Below are 24347 nucleotides of genomic sequence, written 5' to 3'. Positions count from 1 at the left end.
CCCTGACAACCCTTCTGTTGGATATCTGTTCATAGCTCTGATGGTTAGAAAGGAGTCTTTTCCTGACTTCCACCAAAATTTATCCTTTGGGCCATGACGAAATTACTCGTCATAACATATATGTATCTGATGTATTTCTAGAGAGAAATTGTATTCCTTCTCAGCCTTAATTGACCTGGCTAAGTATGGTAAGCTATTTCAGTCCCCTCCCACAACTCAATTTTCTTGATTGTTTTTCTCCAATACTCTTCTAGTTTTGTATTCAGTACTCTTCTGGAATTTGTCTTTCCTAAAAATAGGTGACCAGAATGGTTTACTGTCTGCTGCTGCTAAAAATGCTTTTCTTGATACATCCATGCTAAAGTTGCATTTCCTTCATTCTGAGTGACTTATATTTCCTTTATTCTGATTCTTTACCTGAGTGAGAGCTACAGCATGAAGAAAAAATTCTTTTCAATAGTCTTGCACTGATTATATTTCATTTTATTTGGTTTCTGTTACTCTGGTCCTCAGGATCATCTGCTTTCTTCTGAAAGACAATGTCATCATCAGTATTTGTAATGCATCAGAAGTTAATGGCATTTCAGCCAATTTCAGTAGTAGGCTTCTGCTTCTGGGACCAAAGACTTTGATGAAGCCCTCACAGCTGACCTTAGAGACAGTCCACTGCTGGGCAGTTTTGAATAGCTGAAGTTTAGTAAAAATAGCGTTGGTTTTTTTTTTTTTTTCCCCAGGAACATCGACTTTTACTAGTTACGCATTATTTTGCCTTTTTTTTTCTCAAGCTGAAGCAACATTTCTGATAGGTGGATATGCCCTAAATTAATTGCATTACTTGTACCCTACCACGGTTGGACAGATGGTTTCTTGGGTTGTGCTGGGCTGCTTCATCCTGAAAGGATGCCACCCAAATAGCTGATACAGATCAGAAGCGTGTCCTTCGTTCTTTTCTCACTTTTTGCACTGGGTGTGCACACAGAGAGAGGACCAACATTATTCAGTACTGAATGTAAACTTCTACTAAAAGAGACGTGGGGAAGAAAGTGAGATGATGCATGGTTGGTTATGTTTTAAAATATTGCTGTAACACTATGTATTTACTATGAAAAAAGTTCTTAGATTAACTTCATCTCAAAACTAACTGAGTAATTGTCTATTTTAATTTAAGGCTCAGGAGACATGGACAGTATTTCCAAAGTGAGTATCTAGTAAAATATTTAGAATTTTTAGAATATTTCATTCTAAATGTATTTTCTTTGTCTCTGTTATGAAGCTTTTTATTACGTGTCTGCATTTTCTGCTTCTCAACTCTTCAGAGGCTGAGCAGACAGAATTCATATTACTTGAAAATGTAAAAACAATATAATCAATGGGGAGTATAAGTAGACTTAGTTCCTACCGCATCATAATGTGTATTAATGAATGTGATTAATATCCAGTTCATAATCTGATTGATCATGTTATAATATTCCATACTGTTAAGACAAATTAATATAGTTCTAATAAACAATTCTAGTTAAATGTAAATTTGGGAAAATGTCATTAGGATGTAACTTCTACGCACTGCATGATTGCTTTTGTCACCACTATAATGCAATGTTAATATCTTAATCATTAGTATGAGTTCCTAAAAACTAGATTAAAAAGTAGTTTCAGAAGAAGCACTGCTTTGATATCACAACCAGTAAATAGTATACTGAAAATGAATGTGAGCTTAACCTGCAGGGGTTTTACATCTACAAAAGTAATATTTTGCTTGAATGTGTCACTTCTTCCATAAAAATAAAATGACTATGTATGTGATCTTCATTAGTTTAGGAATTAATGAATTTATTCGGTATTGATAAAGTGGCATAAATCTATCCCCACCAAAACACTATGTTTTATACTCAGCACCTTCAGATGTAACTGAATGAAACTAATAAATATATCACTACAACACTCTCCTGCACTTTTGTGCAGAAATTGATGAAGATATTGTTTCAGTTAAAATTTTATAACTTATTCCTTTGTAGCAAGTTCTTAACAATCTTCCAAGAAAGGAGTATGACTTTGTTTTGAGCATGTCAACTGCTGGCGTGTTTTGGTTGCCCCAGGACCAAGCACCACAGTGCAGACTTCGCCACTTCAGATCTGTCTAAGGCTGGTCTGCACATGCTCCAGTTGCTCTAGGGACCTTGCTGTAGGTCTGTGCTCAGGAGATGAGATGCCAACGCATAGGGAACAAAATGCTCACCTGAATTCCCATGGGTTAATGCAGAAGTTTGTAGCATGAACTTGTTGAGAATTCACTTCCAGGTGTTCAGAAGGCAGGAACCATTCTTCACTTAGGGATACATATTTGTATATCCAAAGAGGAGGAAGAGGACCCTGTGCGGTTCCCCAGTTTGTGGTCTTCTGGTGGTCTGGTATGGGAGAGGGGTACCCTGCAAAGTGTCCTTAGTGTGTATCTCGCCTGGAGATATGGAGCTCAGCAATGTGTCCAAGGCCATTACTGCTCCTGTGAGGGAGCAGCATCTACAGAAACCCTGTATTTTTGTACATTTTTAAGATCTATAACATTTTCTGCCTCTGCAAAGAGTAAAACAATGGATTGAGATGACCATGTTGCCTTAGTTGTGCTGTGCTTAGATGTGCAGCAATGGATTACTAAAAGCCTCCAATGAGATAATAAGCATACAGCACTTCTAAAATCAATGTCCATATATTTTTCTTTGGTATTTTTATTGCAAACTGCAGCATTTTTTAAGGAAAAAACCCAAACCATTTCCATTAGCTGCCATAGAATCATTTTTAAAAGCCTGTATTCAACTCACTGGTGTTAAGTATCAGTGTATGTGCTAATAAAAGCATCGGCAGCTCTGAAAACTTGGATGCAAAAATTTACCTGGAAGTCTTGTGATTTGTTAACCAGAATAAATACCTCATGGAAATCACATTTAATGCATGTCTTTTTTAAATAACTAAAAGAGAAATGCTGTTTGCTTTGGAACTAACAGAGTTGTCCTGTTACACCCTTATATATAGTAGCTTCTAAATGTCTTTCTGAGTAGCACTGCCCCAATATATAGCCTTCATTGACAGTAGTAGAAGTGTGGGGGTAGCATTTGTAATTTTGAGTAGGTAACAGTACACAATGCTTTTGAAACTTGAATGAAAGAGTTCTGCTTGCAAGGAATAGTGGATTTCTGGGGTTGATGGATGCAAAATTATTAGGAGTGGCTGCCTTCCAATTCGGTACGCAGTTACAAGGATTGTTCTTGTTACGGCAACAGTCTTCCTGCATGCGTCACCGGCTAGTCTTGCAGTTGGCTTTTTCACAAGTAGATTCCAGTGACAGAAATTGTTCACTGAAGTTAACGCAGTTTGGGGGGGTGAGATGCTCAAGCCCAGGCATAGGACTTCAGTGGAGCAGAATGCATAGTAGAGGAGCTAATTATCAGTTCCCAGGAGATGCAGAAAATTACACCAGTCTTGGTAGAATCGGTACAGCTCACAGAATTCAGAGCTACATTTTCTAGAGGAGATTTTCATTTAATTGGCTGAGTGGCAAAACATGAAGTTTTTATGAAATAGATTGAGATGGGGGAAGTGAATGAACTGAAATGATGCGTATTAAATAAACATTAATAACCAGTGTTCCTTGCAGTGCCCATGGAATTTGTGCAGGCATCAAAAACATACTTGCTTTGGAAAAACTCTAGCTAGTGGTACAATGCTAGACCCCATACTGGCTGTAAAAGCAGCCCAGGGAGTTGCTATGAAAGCATTTATGTCAGGAATTTGAACCTTTGGGGCTGGCATACTGTAGCAATTGCATAATTTCAAAGCTTTGCACTACACAGAGCAAGATAAAATAGGGGTAAATCCCCCAGGAATGAGCAACAGGGTGGGAGCATCATATAAAGTAAATGTGACAAGGCCTTAGTGGGCTTTAAACTTTATATTCATAGATTTTAAGGCCAGAAGGGACTGATACGATGGTGTAGTATGACCTCCTGCATAACACAGGCAACAGGACTTCCCTGGATTAATTCCTGCTTCACATACAATAGCTGTGGTTGAGCTAAAGCAATAGTTTTCAACCTTTTTCAAGCTGTGGATCCCAAAATACTTTCTATACTAACTTCTCTGAATAGCAAACTTAAATTGTCAGAAGTTAATTAACTAGTCAGGCTTTCAGTTGTCTTTGATGGACGTGTTGTCCAGTGATTCCTGGAGATCTGGGGATCAGCATTTCAGAAGCAGTGAACTAGACTCGAGAAAGCAAAAGGGCAAAGGCAGGGGTCTTGACCCGACTCTCTAAGTTGCATTTCAGGTGCTAAGAAAAAACAGTAATGCCTGCATGTCACTTACGTAATTAATTTTATATTTAATCTTAATCTATAACTGAAAATAAATACACTGAGCTGAGCCCATAAACATACTTGGCCATTCAGACTGAGAAGTGTGATCTTCCCTCAGGGGAATACAGTGAAAACTCAACAGCAGCCTTTCATTAGCCGTACAAAATACACCGCAGAGCGGGCAGTATGCACAGCCATTGGGCGTACCACTCTGCAAAAAGTAACTGATTTAAGTTTTGGTATTTAGGGAAGCTGGGAGCAATGTTTTTTGTTCTCTTTGGAGGTGAAGTAAATCCTGTGAACAGTAGAATATGTTGCAGTATTTAAATTATGGAGAGTGGTCAACATGGGTCTTCATGATTACAGAGAGGAACATGCGAAAATGTGGTGTGACGGGGAAGTTGAAGTCACAGCTGTCCCATCCCATTTTCTATTCAGTGACTACTCCACTATACGTGGTTCAAGTGCCAGGGTAGGATAGATAGCCTTTGTAGTTGTGAGGAAAGTGCCAAGAAACTAAGGGAAATTCCTCTTTTTTTTAAATGTTTCCTATTTTTCAGTCAAAGTTTGACCTCTTGCAGATTTAGTTATAGTAAATGAAGACTGCATGCAGGTATTTTCAAAGCGCAAAATACCTTGATTTTTTTAAGAAAAAACCTCTGTGCTAACAGACACCCTGGGTCAGGATTGCAACTGAGAGTAATGTAAGAAAAAGAGAAGAAATTCACTTAGGATTCCTACAGCCGTTTTGATTTGGTCGCTTTGATCAAGAATACTACTTGGAGTTGCGTTTTGCTGGCTTGCCCATTGACTGCACTAAATTTGTGTTAAATTTATTGTGACACACCAGATTTGCATTTGTATAAGTAAAACCTCAACAGCAATATTGCATTCAGTTTTTCTGGGTTTAAAAAGAAAAAAAAGTCAGGGGAGGAACTGTGGTAGACGTAAGTGTTTCATAATGAAGTTCATGACTTCACTCTCTCCTTTCCCTGACTGCTCCTTTTCCATCACAAATCCTCTACAAGCAGGAGCCTTAACAACAATGGAAAGAGACTCACCCATGCTCCAGGCATGGTAGGGTACCACAAATCAGCTTTGTAGAAACACCTACCTAATTGTAGTGTCTACAATGATCATGTATTACCTATTGACTCAGAATAATTTCTGTGATAATTACCTCGTTCACCCTTTCTTTAAATAACTGAATCGTGAAAGCATTTTCTGAACATTGCAGAGGTGGCTGTGCACAAAAAAAAAAAAAAAAAGGAACTTATCTTCAGAAGCCTTCATATTATTGTTTATTAGCATTTGAGTTACAGCTAGACACTGAAAGGTAGATTAAAATGCTGTTGCATTATGCTCTGTGCAAGCAAACAGCAAAAGCACAAGCACAGCTCCTCCTGAAAGCGTTTGTGAGCTCAGTCCAGCGTCCAGCTGTTGCTCGGGAGTCTTATCTAAAACTCTTGTTAACTCTTTAACCTATAAACACTGTATATTAGCTGCACTCAGTGAAGTGGTTTAGCACTTGAGCCACTTGTGAAACTGTCTTTCAGTGGACTGTGAACACTGGAACAAAGACCTCAGGCCCAGGCAAAGCTCTGCATAGACCGGGTCTGTCCACATGTCTGCCTTTAAGTACATATTCATAAGTCACATACGTCAAGGGACAGGCTCACAGGCTTCACTGAACTTTTCCACGATTTAATGGGGTGACAGAGCTACCTCATATACCTGCTGAAGCCATTTACAGCTTTTCCTGACTTCAGTAGGAGAAGATGCTGGCTATAACCTGAAAACAAGAATTACAGATAAATAATTCTTGCCTCAGAGAAGAAAATACTCCTTTACAGGCTAAAATTAGTGACTGAATCATGCAGAACCCCACAGAGGCTTGTTTTTCATCTTTGGAAGCCTCGGTGTATTGAACAGTGCACCTTTGTGCACTGCGGTATCGTGTGAAGCGTGCCTTTGGCACACGTGGTGAAGCTGGGAAAGGAACTGAGATCTTCAACACTTAATCTGTATTTTTAAATCTTATTTAACAGAACTCTCCCAGTAATATGAGCATGAGTAATCAGCCTGGCACTCCCAGGGATGACGGTGAGATGGGTGGAAACTTCCTAAACCCTTTTCAGAGTGAGAGCGTAAGTATTTCTTTACCTAGGGTTTTTTTTGCAGTTGTGAACCTTTATCTCTGGCATTTCATTTAAAGAAAAGAAAAATAACAGCAAGAACAAACAGGTTTGTAGTGTACTTGTAATGCAGTACTGTGCTTTTTGTGTTTTTTACTAGCTTCTAAATTATAGTATTGATTGGACAAAAAAATGTGCAAAACACTGCTAGAAGTTGAGCTGAAACTGGAAAATGTGGGAGGTGTAGGTTTGCTGCAGAAACTCTTTTTCTAGATTAAGACGTCAGTTGTCAATGAAAGTTAGATCTGTCAAGCAGTAATAATTACGCCTCATGTATTCAGTTGAACATACAATGGGCGTTTGTGAGGCGATATCCAAGCAGCCTAAATACACACTGTGAACAGATCCTTACATCTGAGTGTTTCAATGTGTGGTTGCCCAACCTTTGACTCCCAAACAATGTGTTTTGTGGGGAATGTCTTTTCTTTAGAAGACGACTCACGATGAAATATATAATTAGAGCACCAGCAGATCTCATGCTGCAAAGATGCAGTGGGCTATTAGAGCCGGAGAAAGCAAAGGTTCCCTCTAGTGTTCATTCTGGTACAAATTATGCTTTTTTTTAACATGGAGAATGCTTGTGGCAGCAAAACTTGGTGTAAAACACGTTACAAAGCACGACTACAGTATTTTCATACTCATGTGCCTGAAGCTGGGTTTCTAAATCCACATTTAGGTTCCTAAATAGGAGTGGCCTGATTTTTCAGAAGTGCTGAGTGACTTCAACACTTCTATTCTTATTGGAAATCACTGCTGCCAGAAGTGAGTGCAACTTCATTAACTATGCCAGTGGTGAACTTCAGCTCAGAAACTACCAGTAAACAGTTTCTGTTAGATCACAAACCAGTGGAATTGCATGGCAAATTTCATGGGAATCAGATGTGGGGTTTTTGGGGGTTTGCTTCTAGTGAAGAGTTTCTGCATGTTAGCTGTTGGTGTCTTCAGAACGAGGGCACATGTTCAGATTGTGTGGACGATTGGAGAAAATTGGTTTGCACAGCCCAAAAAGACTGATGTTTCAATACCTGCCACAAAAACTGTAGCCACAGAACCTCCGTTAAACATGGTCCTTGGTCGTGGTAATCCTTGACTCTCAATTTGGTATGCATTGCTTGTACCGAGGGCAGGCAGTCTGACCAGCAGGCAAGCCAGTTCACCAAACTACAGCAATGAAAAGAAGGACATCAGCTACACTCAAAAGAAAATCCATTTTCTCAGACAGTTACTGGATTCTAGGTGCTCTTAGATGTTATTTTCCTGGAAGAACCTAGGACCCAGTTTTCCCAAGGTTTTACGTGAGATGTATGCCTACACGGCATGCATTATACCTGCCACATGCATTCTAGTCTACTTCTAGTTATCAGTTCCTCTCTAACAGAAGTCACATTGTAGTCTCTGGGAACTGTCTGGCTTTCTGATTCATATTTCATTACTTGACTACTTAAAGTAGGCATTATTATGAAGTCCTTTCTCAGGGAAATTTGCTGTTGAGTTCACCAGGAGTTTTGCTGCAGGGTGGGGAACAGTGCTTGACTAATAAGAAGTTAAAAATCGCAAACAAACACCTCCAGATCATCTTTAGATTCCTTGTCCAAAGGGATTGCCCAGATACTTTGGCTCAGATACAGGCAATCACTTCAACCAGATGCTTTGCTTTAAGCATTTGAGTTGGTCTCTGACACTGGCTGAAGATAAGCATGTTCTTACTAGCATTGCTGGCCCACAGTGGGAGTGCACAGCACACGATGGACAGACCATCAGAGACATGACATGGGACAAAATAGACTTTACCTAAATAGTCCATTCTATGCAGTTTACATGACAGGGAAGACCCATCCAAAACACTTCTAATATGCTTCAACACTTGGAAATGACCAGCTTGAAACTCTAGCTTTGACAGGTTTTTTATTGCATCTGGTTTTGCAAAAGCAAATTTACCTTTCTGTTTCTTGTATCGTTTTTTGTAATGCTAATACTTCACGCATTTGAACATTTTCCTCTACTTAGAAGATTTTAGGCCAAATTAAGTGTTTCTGCAGTCCACAATTTTCAGTTTATAAACAAATTAGGCATATAGATGTGCACTTCTAGGCATTGTGGTGTATTGTAATAAAGTATTGCTAACTTAAGGGCAACTATAGCTTGTATAAGTGCTGCAGTTCAGTTTGTGTTGCAATAATAATGTAATGCCGTGATTGAATTTTTAGTTCACATAAAGGAGAGTGACCACTGATCCTTGATTCAGCTTGCCTCCGAAGATCAATAATACAAAATAATACAAAATAATACAGACTAAAAAACCTAGTTCAATTCCAGTCAGACATATCTTCACTCCATTTTTTCCATAAAGTAATAAAAAGGTCTCAAAAATATTTCTGTGGCTCAGCTAACCATGAATGCAGCTGGTCTACTTGAGACTAGCTGTTGTCCTATCTAAACCCCACCAGTAGCCAACACTGACCAGGAAAAGGTCTGGAAGGCATCAGCAAAGTATCGGCTCATCACACCACCCAGGTAACACTGAAACAGTCTTCAAGGGAGCTGGCTTTATCAGTAATAGTTGTATTTTTACATAAGGAGAGAAGCATAACAGAAGTCTTGATACCACAAATTGAACTAAAGCCTTAGCACAGGCTACAGTACAAATTTAGGAAGAACTTCAAAGAGCATGTTGGCATGTGAACTCATTGCTGTGGTCCAGAAGTGGTTTTAGTTACCTGAGGGGGGGAAATGGTTGTTAAAATGTGGATTCCTCTTTTTTCAGTACTCCCCTAGCATGACAATGAGTGTGTGATCTGTTAACAAGTCTCGCCACGAAGACCACAGTGAGTTGGCCCTCTTCAGAGAGCTACTGCAGAAGAAAATTATTCGTCCCAGTGTACAGTTTAACAAAAGGATCTCAGACACAATCAGACCCACCATTATTTTTTTTCCTACCATCTCCCCCGTTTTGTCAAGACAGTGGGTCCCAAACATGATTGAGACAACTGTAAAGAGTGGCGTAACAGAACTGCCCAAGATGGAACTGCAAACAATTATCTATGTATGTACATGTGTGGGTTAATGTATATGTATGTGTGTGTGATATAGAAATACACACATACATATATAGACCCACAGGACATTGTAAAAATACTATCACATGACATCTTAAGTAGAAATGAGAAGTAGGGACTTTTATTCCTCCTTTTTTTTTTTCACGTTTACATTTTAATTATTAAAATTTGCTTTCCCTCTCCCCTCCTGAACTGTTTTATGTTGCATATATCACTGCTTTATAAGTTATTTTTTAAGGTGAACTCAAATGATAAATTCTTCTGATTTTGTAAATGTCTGCCATTATGGATAGGAATAAAATTGCTTGTAAGAGCTTTCATTAACTTGTGTTTGCTACCAGTTACCCTGTGAATCACAAAATGTACTGTCTCAAGAAATAGAAGAAAGCTCATCTTAATTTTTTGGAGAAATTTAATAATTTTCACCTAGTTTGGTGATTTTTTTTTTATACTTTGCCTTTAAAAAAAGAAGCACTGAAGGTTATTTCTCTTCTTTAATTGAAGCCTAATATCTGCAATATCTATTTTAAATGGAAGCCTGAATTTGATACAAGCTTCTCAGTTTATATAGAGTACTATAAGGTTACTGTAAGTGAGCTCCAATTGCTATAGAATCTAGCAATAAAGTATCAGGGCTTCTTCTGCCCTTGGAAATGAGTTTTCTATTTAGCATGATCTTCCGTAGGGGTGGTAGTTAGTGGAAATACGGTAGAGTCCTTATCACCAAATCCTTTTCTAGCAATTTACTATTCTGTTTCCCATTTTCAGTAATTCTCAGCCGAATCATAACAGTCTATGGACCTAACTATAAACAGTATTTCCCAAGCCCATTCAGAAAAATCAGGTCACCCTGCTACTTGGGTGCATATTTTCCACCACATCTACCAGAATGAATTCCCCCAAAACTTTCCAGTAAACAATCTTCTTTTTTTCTTTTTTAGAGCCAAAATGATAGAGTAAACTTTTTATGACTACTAGGCTTGTGAGGGTCTTACCTTTTGCCATGAACAGAAGGGGAGCGAAGGTCTGGGCCATTTTATAAGGAAGTCAGCCTATTAGACGTGAAAGCTGGGCATAGAATGGAGAAAGGGCACACAGTCTTAAAGGAAATACTTCTGGAAGCAATCCCATGTCTCTTCAGGCAAAGCTCTAAAACCAAGATTATGGTACGTTTAGATTCTAGTGACTTCCAGCTCCCCCAAGAAAACAAAAGTTTTCAATTGTGTAGTGATCAAGAGGTTGATGATCAGCGGTGCGGGCACAAAGTGGCTGAACAAAAATTCATGCCACAGACAAAAAGCAAAGTCCCCTCCTTGGACTTTGCATATAGAAGAGCCACTTAGCTGGGAGGAGCAGTTCTGAGATGTAGTTATGTCCAACAAGTCTTGCAAGGAGGGTTTTTTTATGAGCTTGTGATAAAGAAGTGTGTGTAATGGGCTAATTGTGATGGTAGCTGCACGTAACAGGATGTGTAAGGAATACTACAATCTCCTAGCTCGTTTTTATTGACATGTATTATATATACAGGCACATATATGTGTACATATATAATATATGAAAATAAAAAGGTGTAATGCTTTTTACTCTCCTGTTAGGGCTATTCAAAGATGAAAATCTTGGGAGGCTTAAAATTATGTTAAAATATCAAAAGATTTTAGTAGCATTATTCTTTAGTAATAATAACTACTTTGATTAGTTGTAAACGTAAACTAGATAGTCATTATATGGTTTTGTGGTCTTTATTCCTAGTGATTATGAAGGTTACATTCATTTGCTTGTCTTTGGAAAACTCTTTGTTGTTGTCTGAAAAGATGCTAGAAGCCCCCTGCTATTGATTTGAATTACAAAACCACAGAATCCGATCTAATTTCCAAAGACCCATTGCTGTTGTCACTAACACCACTGGTTTCAGTGGCTGTGTCCCCAGTGCACCCCAGCTTCTCCCATAAGCACTGCACAGTCCAGGCATCTTTGCAGCCTGCATTTGACACCTATATTATCCTTGGTAGCCTTCTAAGAAGGACTTTAGGACTCTCTTCTGCCTAGTTTCAGTCAGACGATGTCATTGCTACTGGACTAAGGTAGATGGCCATGTCTGAACGATGCATCAAGTGCCATGCACCAGGTAAGTGTGCCCTCGAGTGAGCTCTTGAACCGTTGAGTGCATCTGGGCTCTGTTGCATATCTCCAGGGGAACCCCCCGCGCTGTCCCATGCCAGGCTGGGGCTCCTGCTGGCCACCGTGTGTACACTGAGCACGCGGCAGCTGGCCGTGGTGGCATCGCTCAGGGCTCTCCTACAAGACAAAGCACATGCCGCCACTGCAGCTTCTTAAGCTGGCAAAGTTAAGCAGAATCAGGGCTTAGTGCTAATCAGAGACTTAATTTTTTTTTCTTTCTGAATTTGGCATTATCTACAGTAGTTTAGCTTACAGGCACCTGTTAACGATGAAAGTCTGACCATTAAATTAAACGCATGCAAAGAAACCCCTTAAATGGAACACATTGAATATCATTCTCAAAATGTGTTACCCTAACCTATACACAAGAGCATAACATCCTTTCAAGCACATAATTTTTCTTCTGGAGTTCTTTCAAACTCCCTTCTGTACAGTTTTTCTTACTGCCAGCATATCTTTGTTTCCCCTCCCCATTTCTTTTCCAAGACATTTATATCACTAAACATTGTTGCATTGATCCTCAGCATTAAATCTCAGTAAATACATTCCTGGCTCAAAATTATCAGGATCAGGCCCTGCTTCTCGTAGCCTGTCATTCTGTGTCCTGACATTGCTAGTTACTAGGTATGTCCAGTGCTTCTTCTCCCTACATAACCCCACAGACTGGTGGAATAAAAAATGCCCAAAGCTTGCAAAATTTTAGATTTGGAAGATCTGCTTGAATACTCATTGCATATCTTATTGTTAGAATTTTAATCAGATATAAGGAAACCTAATCATCTTATATTCTGTAGGGAATGCTTACATCCCTGTGCTTACATACGTGAGTAAAGTTACCTACACGTGCATCAGTAAGGTCAGGTGATGATAACCATGCATAGCTTCTGCACCTATTAGAAAATGATCCATTAGATCCAAATGAAAACCATTAGAAAACGATCTCAACTTTAAAATTATAAGTAACCTTTTGGGGTTTTTTTAAAATACACATAGAGCTCTTTGCTTGTTCATTTGTTTTCTTTCCTTTGCTTGTAAATCCTTGTAGGATTTTCATCATATCTAGAGTATTAATGTGGAAAGAAAGAGTATTTCCAAGCACTGACTTTTCACTCCCACTTATGTTTCTAATGTACTACATACCAGTGTGTAATATAACTGCTGTTTATATCTGTCCTTATGCAACAGCATTATTGATAACATCAGTACTTGTCCAGCTCCAGGAGGAATTTTGCTTTAAGTGGTGCAGGGATAGTTTTTCCACATTGGGTTTTTAGAGTGATTTCTCTTTTTAGTACAGAAATAAATAGATCATGATTCTGTAAATGGATCTTTCAGGCAAGGTTAAAGTAAAGCTTTTTAAAAACAGAAGTGATGAAAGATTAGCAAAAATAGGGAGTAATGGATCTCTCATACTGTGAGAAACCTGGCAAATATTCTGGCCTTGTAGAAATCAGCTGAAATTGGGATTCGCTTGTGAATTTCACAGTGAAAGCAGTATTTTACCGGCTGCATAAACGTATGAAAAGGAGTATTCATACCCAGATTTTGTCTACATGTCTAAGTCTTACATAGGCGAGAACAGGGTTTAGGGCACGGAAGAAGCTGTGTGAATCACATGTAAAGCATGTACCCTGACATGTGTGTTAAAAAATACCTGGATATTTGCATGTATGGGTGGCATTATTTTCCTAATTGCCTGAGCATAAGGAAGAGCTACAGTTGCACTCCGGATTCCCCCCCACCTCCACTGTGGAGTGAGTCTGGTGCATGTAAAAAACATAGCAATAACCTTGAGTTGAGCCTTGGATGCACCTTATGCAGCCCAGTGACGCAAACGTGCCTCAGCCTGGCTTGGAGACATCTCGGAGTGACAGTCCCCAGATCAGAGGCCACATTTGCCATTTTTTATTTGGAAGCCTTCTGGGTGCAGAGCCCAGACCACCAACGGGTCACGTACTCAGCGACGGTGACGACTTTCAGACTTAGCAGCTGGCTCCCCTTAATGTAGGACTAAATGCCCCATGGCCCAGGACATCCAGCTGATGCTTTCCCTTGCAATGGGAATATGCAATGAGAAGTACACAGGCTAATTGTTTATTTTAAATAACTCAAATTAGGAAGACGTGAGTAGACTCTTGCTTCTTTATGGGTAGCAAATCATGTCAGAAGGAGAGCTTCTTGAACTGGATAAAAATCATTTGAATTTTCCCCTGTTCTGTGGCTAGCAAATGAAATACTGCATGTAGTGATTATTTGGAATCAGATGGGTAATTTAATGAGGGACCAGCTGTCACAATATTCAGAGTTGAACATTTTATTCTTTTTTTCCCTTTACCAGTCAAAATGAATTTTCAGCTGATACATGTTGCAATGATTTCTATTTCTCAGATCAGTTAATTATTTTTAAGTGTTATCTCCTGTGCCTAGTCAGCTCTTGATTCTTTTTTGTTGTTGTGGTCGCTATATATGGCCTGGATTCTTCAAGATTGGACACTATAGATTTGCATTTGGAGAATATAAAATAGAGCTTAATGATGTTAAAAAAAAAAAAAAGAGGTAAATTTATTTTTCTTTAATTCAGTGTAAGTGATGATATAACCATGGCTCCTGTCCCAAATATGCTTGGGTTTGGTTGGGGGCTAAGGATGAGAATCCTGACAAAGCACATCTTTCAAATAAACCCCAAAAAACCTCTTTCAATGGTGACAGCTCGTTTATCTTCTAACTGATCATACCAAGGATCTAATTCAGGATTTAATGATACGAAACAGCTATAAAAAGTCAGTACACGCAGAGATAAATGAGTGAGCTAGATTTAAATTTTAGCACGTGCAGCTTTCTCTACTTTCCCGACATTAGTGGCTCGGTGGTATAAGCTGCTGCTTATGCCAGTTGTCCTGCTCAAACTTTGATGGAACCACTCACATGAGGTCATTTTTTTGGTAGGATTTCACCCTGATCTGGGTGAAATGTATAATTTATCTGAGGTGTGACATTATTTGGCCAATACATAAACTGAGTAAATAGAGCAAAATATAGAGGGTCTGGTGAAATTACCAAAATGGTATTTCAACCTGAAAAACAAGAAAAAAGTCCTTATCTAAAATAGCGCTTTGAGTGCATGCATGCAAATTATCTGCTATTATCTTGGAAACAAATTACAGTAACAAATTTAGAGAAAACAAATGGGTTGTCTGCTCAGCACATTAAAACTCTGATCCTGCAAACGCATCCACATTTGTTTGAAATAAAGCCTGCACAGAGGTAATTTTGAACAGATTTAAGAATAAAGTAATGTCCTTCAGGAAAGTGGGGCTGCTAATATGCTAAAACCATGCTCAAGCCTGGACAGTCTAGAAGCTCAAATTTTAAAGATTTTACCAATGCAGGAGCATGTTTACGTATCTAGTACTGATATGCAGAACAGATTTGGCTTTCTTCTGTTTCTTACTTTATTAGAGCATTGTTCACTACTACATGAGCTATTTTTGTGAACTTGTCCTTCCATCTTGTTTTCAGTTGTGCAGCCATAGTTCCCTCAACATAGCTAACAACAGCTTTGCAGTTTTAGTCCAAACTTCTGTTTGGTCACTGTCTTCATTTAAGCTTAAGATGTGTAAGAAAGCCTCTCATGTAATGGGAAAACTTGCCATAAAAATGTATAAAAGTTTTCTTGGGTCCATCTTTTCACATTTAATAAAAATGCAATTTTCAGTTATAATTTGAAATGGTCACTTTCTAGCCACTATTTAATGTCAATGTGGAAAAGAAATTGAGAAAACAAATTACCTTTTTTTTTAAATTTATGTATTTGAATTCAGCATCATAAATACTTGCTGAAAGACATGGTTTGGGGGAAATCAGATCAAAACAAGATTTACTACCTAGTTGCTGTGAATACTACAGCTGGACTTTATGTTGAAAGCTCCTTCCACATCCCCAACAGGGGATTGCCTAACATCTGATACGCATCATTTTGTAAGAGCCTGATTCACAAATCGTCATTTCATTCGTCCTGTTCCGTGTTTTCACTGTGTCTCGTGGATGATTCAGGGTGCCCCTTAGCTGTGCAGGGTTCTGCGGTTGTCTCTCAGAAGAGGAACCGGGTGGTCAAGCAGGCTTGTTCACAGGGTCTGGTAATTAAGGACTGGATAATATATCCACCAGGTGTGCGCTCAGAAACAAGGTATTTGTACGCTACCTCGCTGTTCTCTTGAGAACTTGTACAATTCTTCTTGCCGTTAGGTCTGCGGCTCCTGTAAGGTTTTACAATGCCGAGACAAGAAGCTTAATTTTGCTAGGAGAAAATTCTCGGCAGTTGAGCACCAGTTTTCATAGAGAATCAGCACAAAACATGGGGATTTTTGAAAGGTGATGCATTTTCTCAATAACCTGGGTGTACTAGGAAATAGACCATACGATTTAGAAGTTTGGTCTGTTACAGATATATAGAGTCCCTCAGATGAGGAGGGAATTATAACAATAACCCATGACCAAAGCTATGTTTGTCCCTATAGAGTGAATCATCAGTAATTGCTTTTGATATGAAAATTTATTGCTATGGAACAACTGCTCCGATCCTTGAGTAGCCAAGTTATCAACTGCATGAACTGGATATTTGTAGGCTTTATTTCTGTTGTTTAAATCTTCGTGTTTTCTTCTCTCGCGTTTGGATTTTCCCATGAAATGTACTGTGCCAGATCTTTGCACAAAAATAGGAAGAGTTTGCCCAATAAACGTACAGAAAGTTGTTCACATCTGTAACTAGAGCCCTACTATAGAGAGATTACTTCGTTAGAGACATTGAGCATCACAACAGACGTGGAGTGGCAGTGCAGTATCCCTGAGAGCTGACATAGCTTGAAACAAAATCTGATTATTTGCCATGCAGATTGAAGGAAAATAAAATCCAAATAAAGGATGTTTAATTGAGGTAGAAATTTACTAAAGCTGTAATTTACTAGGGGAGTTTGAAGAGTGTGTTACTGATAACAAGCTGCTTAGCAGCGAAACTGTTAGCTAGGACTCAGTAGCTGCTCTCTTTTGTAACGCAGAGGTGCACCCTGCAGAGTCGTAATCCCCAGCAGAGAGGTTGGGTTTCTTGATCGAGGCAGGTTGTGAGCCAGGGACTGCGATATCCACAGGCCATGCTTTTTGTTACAGGTGGGCACAGTGCAGGTGCCCTTCCCGTGGGTGTCAAGAGTCCATCTCTAACAGGAGCACAGAGCACGCCCGACAGTTTAGTGGAAAGAAAGAGCAGTGTTTGTTGAATTGCAATCTGAGAACTTGACATTCAGAAAGTGGGTGTAGGCTGTTCCCAGGTCTATTCTCATTTTTCTGATTAACTTCTTACTTTTGATTTGATTTACATTAATGGTTAAGGAAGAGAGTAAAAGTTCCTAAACTAGGGCTGAAATACGTGGAAGAGTGGCATGAGTCAAGTGGAAGCTGGAGCTTTCTGTTAGTTCAGAATCAAGTAAATTACTTTTTATTCAGGACAAAAAGCATCCACACAACAAACATTTTTAGCCTTGTAGTGGCTATTTGAGAGGTGTGAACCAAAATGCTCTATATGCTCAGAGACCAACTCTGAGGGCTTTTTTTGTGGCAAGTATCCCCTTGCAAAAATGTTGCAGTGCATCTATTTTGTGCATGTTTGCCTAAAAACACACAAAAAAAAAATCAATTTCTTTTATATGGACTGTTGTACATGCATCTGGCAAACACTCATTTCTGGCGGGGAGAGGAGGAAGATTTGGTAGCTGGTGGGTTAGCATATTTATGTGAATTACTTAAAGCATTGGTAAACTATTGTCAACTTTGTTCACATTGCACAAGATACTCGTGTAGTCTACTGCTGGCATTATAACCTCAGTGATCCATGCATATTCTGTAAATTCCTGTAGGTTTTGTGTAAGAAACCTTGTCACCATTGCTTGCTTACTGTAAATTCTTGTTCTGAAGCAAGAGGTGGCTTTTGATTGTACAGCCATGTGTATTATATACTACAACAGTACTTGTTCTGTCCTCAAAACTTGCTGTTCACATATAGTTAAAGCTTTGTTAAGCACGCTTAGTGGTTTCAGAATTTATTTCAAACAGCAGATATATAAGCCATTTACAGGAATATTAAATGTGACCTAAGAGAATTCAACCCAGTTCATACCCTTTTTTTGAGAGCTGGGGTTTGGATTTCAGCAGACCACAGGCAGGTTAGCACATTTCGTGGCTCCGTGCCGGGTGCGCCGTGCACGGTGCCTGCCAGCCTGGGAGAGCAGGGAGCTGCGCAGGAGGGAAAGCCTCTCCTCTCCCCCTCCCCAGGCAAAGGTGGGCTACAGGCCCTCACCAGGCTGTCGCCAGCCTATAGGCTTCCTTGCACTAAGTGAGGAAAGAGGCATTAGCTTTTCCTCTGCTGACTTTGGGGTTTTTTTCCCAAAAACTTCTGCATCAGTGCCAGGACAGAAACCCATCTCTAAGGGCATGCAGAGGGAAAAGCACTGCCTCCGTATTGTGTCTTCATCCCCAGCTATGACAGGCTTTGCGTGAGGCAGTGCTTTAATGGGAATTTAGTTATTTGTCTGTTTATCAAGACAGAAAAATAACCTGAATTCTTGAACTCTGGATTCTTTTTTTATTAGTATACACAACAAAGACCTGAAAAATGTGTATGTCTTTGCTGGTTTCTAACATCAGAAACTTAAGTCCTGTCTAGACTGAAAAGCAATGATGGGAAAAGTGAAAAAGCTGGGAAAATTGAAGGGGATTCTTACTTGTATTATTTTAAGTTCTGTGTTTTATTTGTTTTTATTGATAGTTTAAATGACTAGATTAATCTTTTTAATAAAGGCAGTCTTTGTTAGTGATTTTTGCACCTTCACCCTTTCACATAAGACTTTGTGTATTTGTGGTAAATGTTCCTCACACTTCCAAGCCGCTCTGTAGATAAATTCCCTATATTTCTAATGTAAAAAATAAAATAAAAAAAAAAGTGTTTCTACAGATTATTTCAGCCCTTTACAGAGAACAAGAGGGTAATCCCAATCCCATAATCCCAAGTATTTGCAGCTCACATTTAAACAATTAAGGAGGTGTATTCTAGACAAAGAATGACTTTGAACATCGTAAATGAGCCTAATGTTCAAACTCCACTCTTGGGAAGTAAAGAAAACCTCAGTAATTTTCCAAACAAGCAAGAATTAAATTTGTCTAAATATTCATGTCGCAAATACATACAAAATTGGATACTGCCTCTGATCTGAAGCATGAATACGGATGATATTGGGGGGAGGGTCTCACAAACTTTGGGTACTTCAGAACAGCTGTCTTTCTCCTCAGTGTGTGCTTCATTATCGGCAGCTTCCGCAAAAGCCGATCCATGCCGGGCTGAAAGACTTCAAACGCATGGCAGTACAAAATTCCCACAGCATCAGAAATACGCGGACGCGCATGAGCGTTGAGTAACCACTCCAGCTGCAAACTTCTCCGGACTTCTAAAAGCAGCCTTTGGGATGGTTTCAGAACGGCAGTAGTCCCTGCTGGTGAGAGGTCTAGCGCACTGTCATCCCTTTCCAAATGGTCTTGCTTGGGGAATCGTAACTATCCCAGCTGCAGCCCTTGGGAGGAGTTGTACCATGCATGTGTCTTTATTGGAAGCCCTTTGACTGCGTCAGAAAACAGACCTGCCCCTGAAGGCTTCCCTTCCTTCAAAATGCCTTTTTAAAATACACAGCTGGTTTCCACAGCTGCTGAAGTGCTGAGAAGTTTGTTGGTGGTATTAGTTCTGTTGTACCAAAATGCAGCCCTGTGTGCTTATGAGTTTTGAGAGAGCCTTCCCTCGGAGAGTGCCTCTGACAGCCAGCGTGGCGCAGCTCCGCGAATCCCCTGTTCGGAGAAGCCACCGTGTCTAAGGACCAAACAAAGGGAACAGCGTCATAAAATTAAGCCTCCCTGTTTTATCGTTAACAAGTTGCTTGTGAGACTGGGGAGCTGCACAGCCATGGCCTGTGTGGGTCACTAACCCCAGAGCATATCTGGGTTGGAGGCTCGGACATGGCTATTGCAGACGGTATTTTGTAATGGTAATCCTCTACCACCCAGGTCAGACTTCTTGCTGCTCTTCACTGTGGCCTGGTTCATCCTACCCTAATTTTAGCTGCCTAAAAATCACCAGCCTAGGTCTCCTTCTCTAAGTCAGAGGAGGGACTGAAGAGGGGGTGCCTCTGGGAGGTTGTATTGGGGTATCAATTGCCTCTCCACTGGTGAATCCTACATGCTTTTAAAGGCCTACAATTAGGTGGAATGAATCCAAGGGTTTATATTTAGCTTCACGTCCCCATACACAAAAGTGTTTTTATTGAAGCCTGGTGTGGGCAAGAATAATGCAGCTCCTAAGAACCTGAATCCAAGCAGCTCCCATATGAGTTTTGGAATCCTTCAATCTCGAAACACAAGATTTCTGCCCCCAGAGTTGCTATTTTCTTCGTCTTTACTTCCTTTTTTATAAGCAGGTGTAACTTGGAACTAACTTGTTTGAACGTCTCTAGGTTTACACCTGCATAGAAACCCTGGCCTTTATTTGCTAAGTGGGCTCTCTCTCCCCTTTTGCCTCCACCGATTCATTCATTGAAAGCAACACCTGAAGAAACCACTGCATATGCAAATCAACACCAGCAATTGCATATGCTGCTTTTAAATTCAGCTGTGAGGTTATAACTATATTGTACCGATGTTCATACTTTCTAGGGATGGCTAAAGATACCTTTCCTGAGGCCTTAAAGGAATAAATCTAGGAGGTCCTAAATTAGGACTGTGAGAATACAGGCAGTAATGGCAGTTCAGGGTTTGGGTGGTTTTTTTGTAAACTTGGGGTAAACATGTATGATTTCATGTGCTGGTTTGGAGATGAGGAAAGTATCCAGTTGCAGGTAGACCAGGTCTTTGCAAACAGCGTTACTGTGGATTAGCAAAGCGCATTTATAGCAGGTTCCACCACAGGCTTGCACCATTCACCTACTTTATTCGAGTTCAACTTGGTATCTTTCTTCATTAACTGCCGGTACGAAGTCATAACAGCAGTTGTACCAATTCTTGTTGCAAGCTGAGGAACAGCTCAAGTTTAAAAATGCGAATGTTGTAACTTGCACCTTCTCACGCTCATGAAGTGTCCACATTCTCACAGCTGGGCCTGGGACAGCAGCTGCCTCCAAGGTTGCCACATAACTTGCATTCACACAAAAGTGGGTGCAGTTTTTTGTGAGTTTAACCAGAGCAGTATTGGTACATTTGCCTTATTTCCCCAGTTGTGAGTCATTCAGTGTGGAAGGTGGTACGCACCTTGTGTAGCTATGAATAGAAAAATTGAGAATTGTTTTTCTACAATATGTTAGTACAATCCCTGCTCTGCCGTTCAACATTTTGAGTGCTGAACTTAACCAAAATGTTGTCTTGATGGATTATCTTAGCCTCATCTCTGAACGCAAATGGGTATGAATTCCCAGTTACTGTTCTGGGTTCTCCATGAATTCTGGGCCAAAAAGCAGTTGCAGTGGGAAAGATTGCTGCGGCAGCCACTTACTGACAACTTTTCAGATGTGTAAAGCCATTCTGTCCATTGTCTGATGCTCTTCCAGTGTTCTCGGTGGATCACCATGTTCTCGGTATCTTGATGGGTCTTGTCAGCCTGTGGTGGACAAGCTCACCACCCAGGAAAGGTAGAAATGCAGCGAGTCGTGAGCTATCTTCTCCAGCAGCCATTTATGTTCAGTGCTTAACTTTCAATTAACGTTTGTATCTTCAGTTACTATTTTACCATTCAGTATCTTGAGGTGGTATGAGCAAAAATATATGAATATGTATAATTTACACAAAACACAGGCTTGTATCGTGCCTTTGTAATTCTCTTCAGCTTCAGTATCTATAAGCTACAAGCAGGCAAACTTCTTCCCTCTTTTTGGGTGTTCTTTACTACACAGTAGCTGATGGCTTCATTAATACTGGCTATTTGAGTCTTCGGGGGCTAACGTTTATGTTTTCCCGGGTGAAAATGCCATAGTATTCTCACCAGACATAAGCACAATGGCACGTCACTGCAGTGCATGCCGTCTCTTAGCTTCTCTCTACGCGTGCTTGCATGTTGGAAATTTAGAAATGCTGCTGTACAAATAGCTACATTGTTAACCCAATACAGGTGTTTTTCTGCATCCCTTTTTTGCTCAGAACTCCCATTAACTTGAAAGTTGACAATGGCTTGAAAGGGGGTTTCGGAAGCACAAAGGATGCAGGGAGCAACTCTTCAGTAGTTTACGGGCTGCTGTAAATTAATGTCTTCTCAGCAAAGAAATGTAGCATTTTAGCAGTAACTTCCTAGTGAAAACACTGAGCGTGCTTATCACTTGAGATTTTAAGAAAAAAAAAAAAAGTGTCAGACTGTGTAATTGTATCTCATCTAATTTTGACACTTAACCGTAATGTTCAATGAGGTATGAACCTCGGGTTTATCTACATGTTCATGATATGCCAACCAACGCAGAACTGAAAGGTGAACAGTCATGTTTTAGTACTGCAGCTACACAAGAAGTCACAGTTTTCAAGAGGTTCTGTTTCGATTTTGTTTCTTTATCGCTAATACATTTTCACCGCGGAAGTATTACTCTGTATGGTTACCTGAGGCTTCCTTTCACCAACCGAAATAGTCTGTAGCCTTCTGCACTGTGAAAGGCAAGCCCAGTGGAGAAACGCGGGCTTTGCGCTTGCCCAGCAAATTAGCAGAAATTTCATCCAAGCCATAAAAGCCTCTTCTGTTAATCTCTGTTTATGTAATTAAAGCAATCAGGGGTAGGAGCTTCAGGAGTAACGAGGTCTCTCTATCCCCTGTTTTACTCTCTCTCTGTACTTCATAGGGATTTAAGAGTTCTTTTTTCAAGGCTCAGCTGTGTCTCTTTATAAAACCAGCTCAGTCTAAGCATCGTGTGAGACTCAGCTTACGGAGATAGCATTGGACTGCGAAAGATTTACTTTCGGTAGCAAGGAGTCGTGCGTGTCCCTGTGGACACGGGCACTTGCAAACAAGTCTGATACCGAGAATAAAAAAAGTCAAGATGGTACCAGTACATCAGACTCTGTACTACAGTGGGGTTTTTTTAGCTTTTGTCATTTGTATTTTATTTTGCGGGAGAGGAGTTGGGGAATATCAGATCACATAGGGGATTTTAGAAGTATATCACTCAACAATCATTTTATAAAGTCTAACTTCAAAATGCACTATGATTTATTACAAAAATATATTTTCTTCTGTTTGCCAACATGGTTGTTCCATTTTGTGATAAGTTAAACTCAGCAGTTAATTTGTTGCACTGCCTCGCTGCATGAATTCATCCAGTGTACGTATGTACCTGTGCAGCATTACTTTGGGTTTTGTATTTGAATTTGCAGTATTGATTATTATTTTTGTATTTTACTTTGCCTCTGTTATTGGAATTGTAGTAAACATAATTTATACATATGATTTTACAACTGTTTTGCAACTGAAAAGTCTTCTTTAAATTGTAAAGTTTTATTGATGGATACTCATTAAAATGGTATAAGAATTATATTAACAATTGTTTTGTGTTTTGATGCTCTCTGTACATAAATATATGTCTATTTATCTGTTTAATGGTGCTTGTGTCTTGCAATTTTGGATACATTTTAGAATAAAGTTTCATTTTACAAGAAGTAGTTGTATTTTCACAAGCCGTGTCAAAAAAGCCCCCTTTTTTTCCATTAATAACTAGGGTTATGAAAGAAACATACAAATCTCTAAAACATGTATAACTTCAGGCAGTAATACATTTGTTTTGAGGATACAGAAGTATACAGTCTACAAAGATGCACAGCTATATCTTTTCACTGATTTACTGCAGTAACTGACATCTGTATTTAAAACATTACCAAAAAGATCCATTTTGGAGGCCTGTCCTACAGCTGCTGACTCCATTGGTAAGAAAAGGTTTGTGAAGTTGTTAACAATGCCATGGTTATCACAGTAGTATGTTGTTTTCCAAGGAATGCTAGAGCTCTCCAGTCATGCATACGTGTGTTTAAATATAGGAGGAATTTTGATAGAAACCCAAAAACCCAATTCTAGATTACAGGCTTCTGTGGAATTCTGGTTCTTAATCGGACCTCCTTTGCTGCCCCCTTTTTCCATACCATTTCTCAGAATAAATTCGAGTGAAGTGCAGGTCTGGAAGAGTTAACACTGTTAGTTGAGTGGGCTGCTAGCTGCTGATGATTGAGTAGTACTTCTTGCTCGCTCTAATGGCTTTACTTTACAGAAGACTTATTCATATCTAATACTGAGCTCATCTTTTATTAATGAAATGCCTTACCTCTTCTGGCACACTCTACAGGCATTGCACTGTGTCTTCTTCACAGCACTCGTGAGATACGCTGTTGTGCTGCACAAAGTTACATTGCTTCGATTACAAATGCATGTTATTAGGAGATGATATCCTAATATCTAGTATAGTACGCTTTTTCTTTGTAAATGTATTTAAAACAGTACTGCACCTGTTTTTACTCTTTCTGTTCAG

The 24347-nt window shown here is 39.6% G+C and overlaps 2 protein-coding genes across 2 annotated transcripts in view; both read left to right on the top strand.

The window, feature by feature from the left end:
• SSBP2 (single stranded DNA binding protein 2) overlaps nucleotides 1-18518 on the top strand; it is a 157352-nt gene extending 138834 nt beyond the window's left edge. The window contains exons 17-19 of the mRNA XM_035896615.1: nucleotides 1169-1197; nucleotides 6395-6493; nucleotides 9306-18518. Coding sequence (XP_035752508.1) covers nucleotides 1169-1197; nucleotides 6395-6493; nucleotides 9306-9335 — 158 coding nt within the window. The 3' untranslated portion in view covers nucleotides 9336-18518. The remainder of the gene's footprint in view (nucleotides 1-1168; nucleotides 1198-6394; nucleotides 6494-9305) is intronic.
• Nucleotides 11683-24347, top strand: part of ACOT12 (acyl-CoA thioesterase 12) — a 46375-nt gene continuing 33710 nt past the window's right edge. Inside the window, exon 1 of the mRNA XM_035896614.1 lies at nucleotides 11683-11722. Within this exon, the coding sequence (XP_035752507.1) occupies nucleotides 11683-11722 (40 nt within the window). The remainder of the gene's footprint in view (nucleotides 11723-24347) is intronic.

This window comes from Egretta garzetta, unplaced genomic scaffold, assembly GCF_000687185.1.
Source record: "Egretta garzetta isolate BGI_Z169 unplaced genomic scaffold, ASM68718v1 scaffold136, whole genome shotgun sequence".
In the NCBI taxonomy this organism is placed as follows: Eukaryota; Metazoa; Chordata; class Aves; order Pelecaniformes; family Ardeidae; genus Egretta; species Egretta garzetta.
This window is presented reverse-complemented; position numbering and strand designations above follow the sequence as displayed.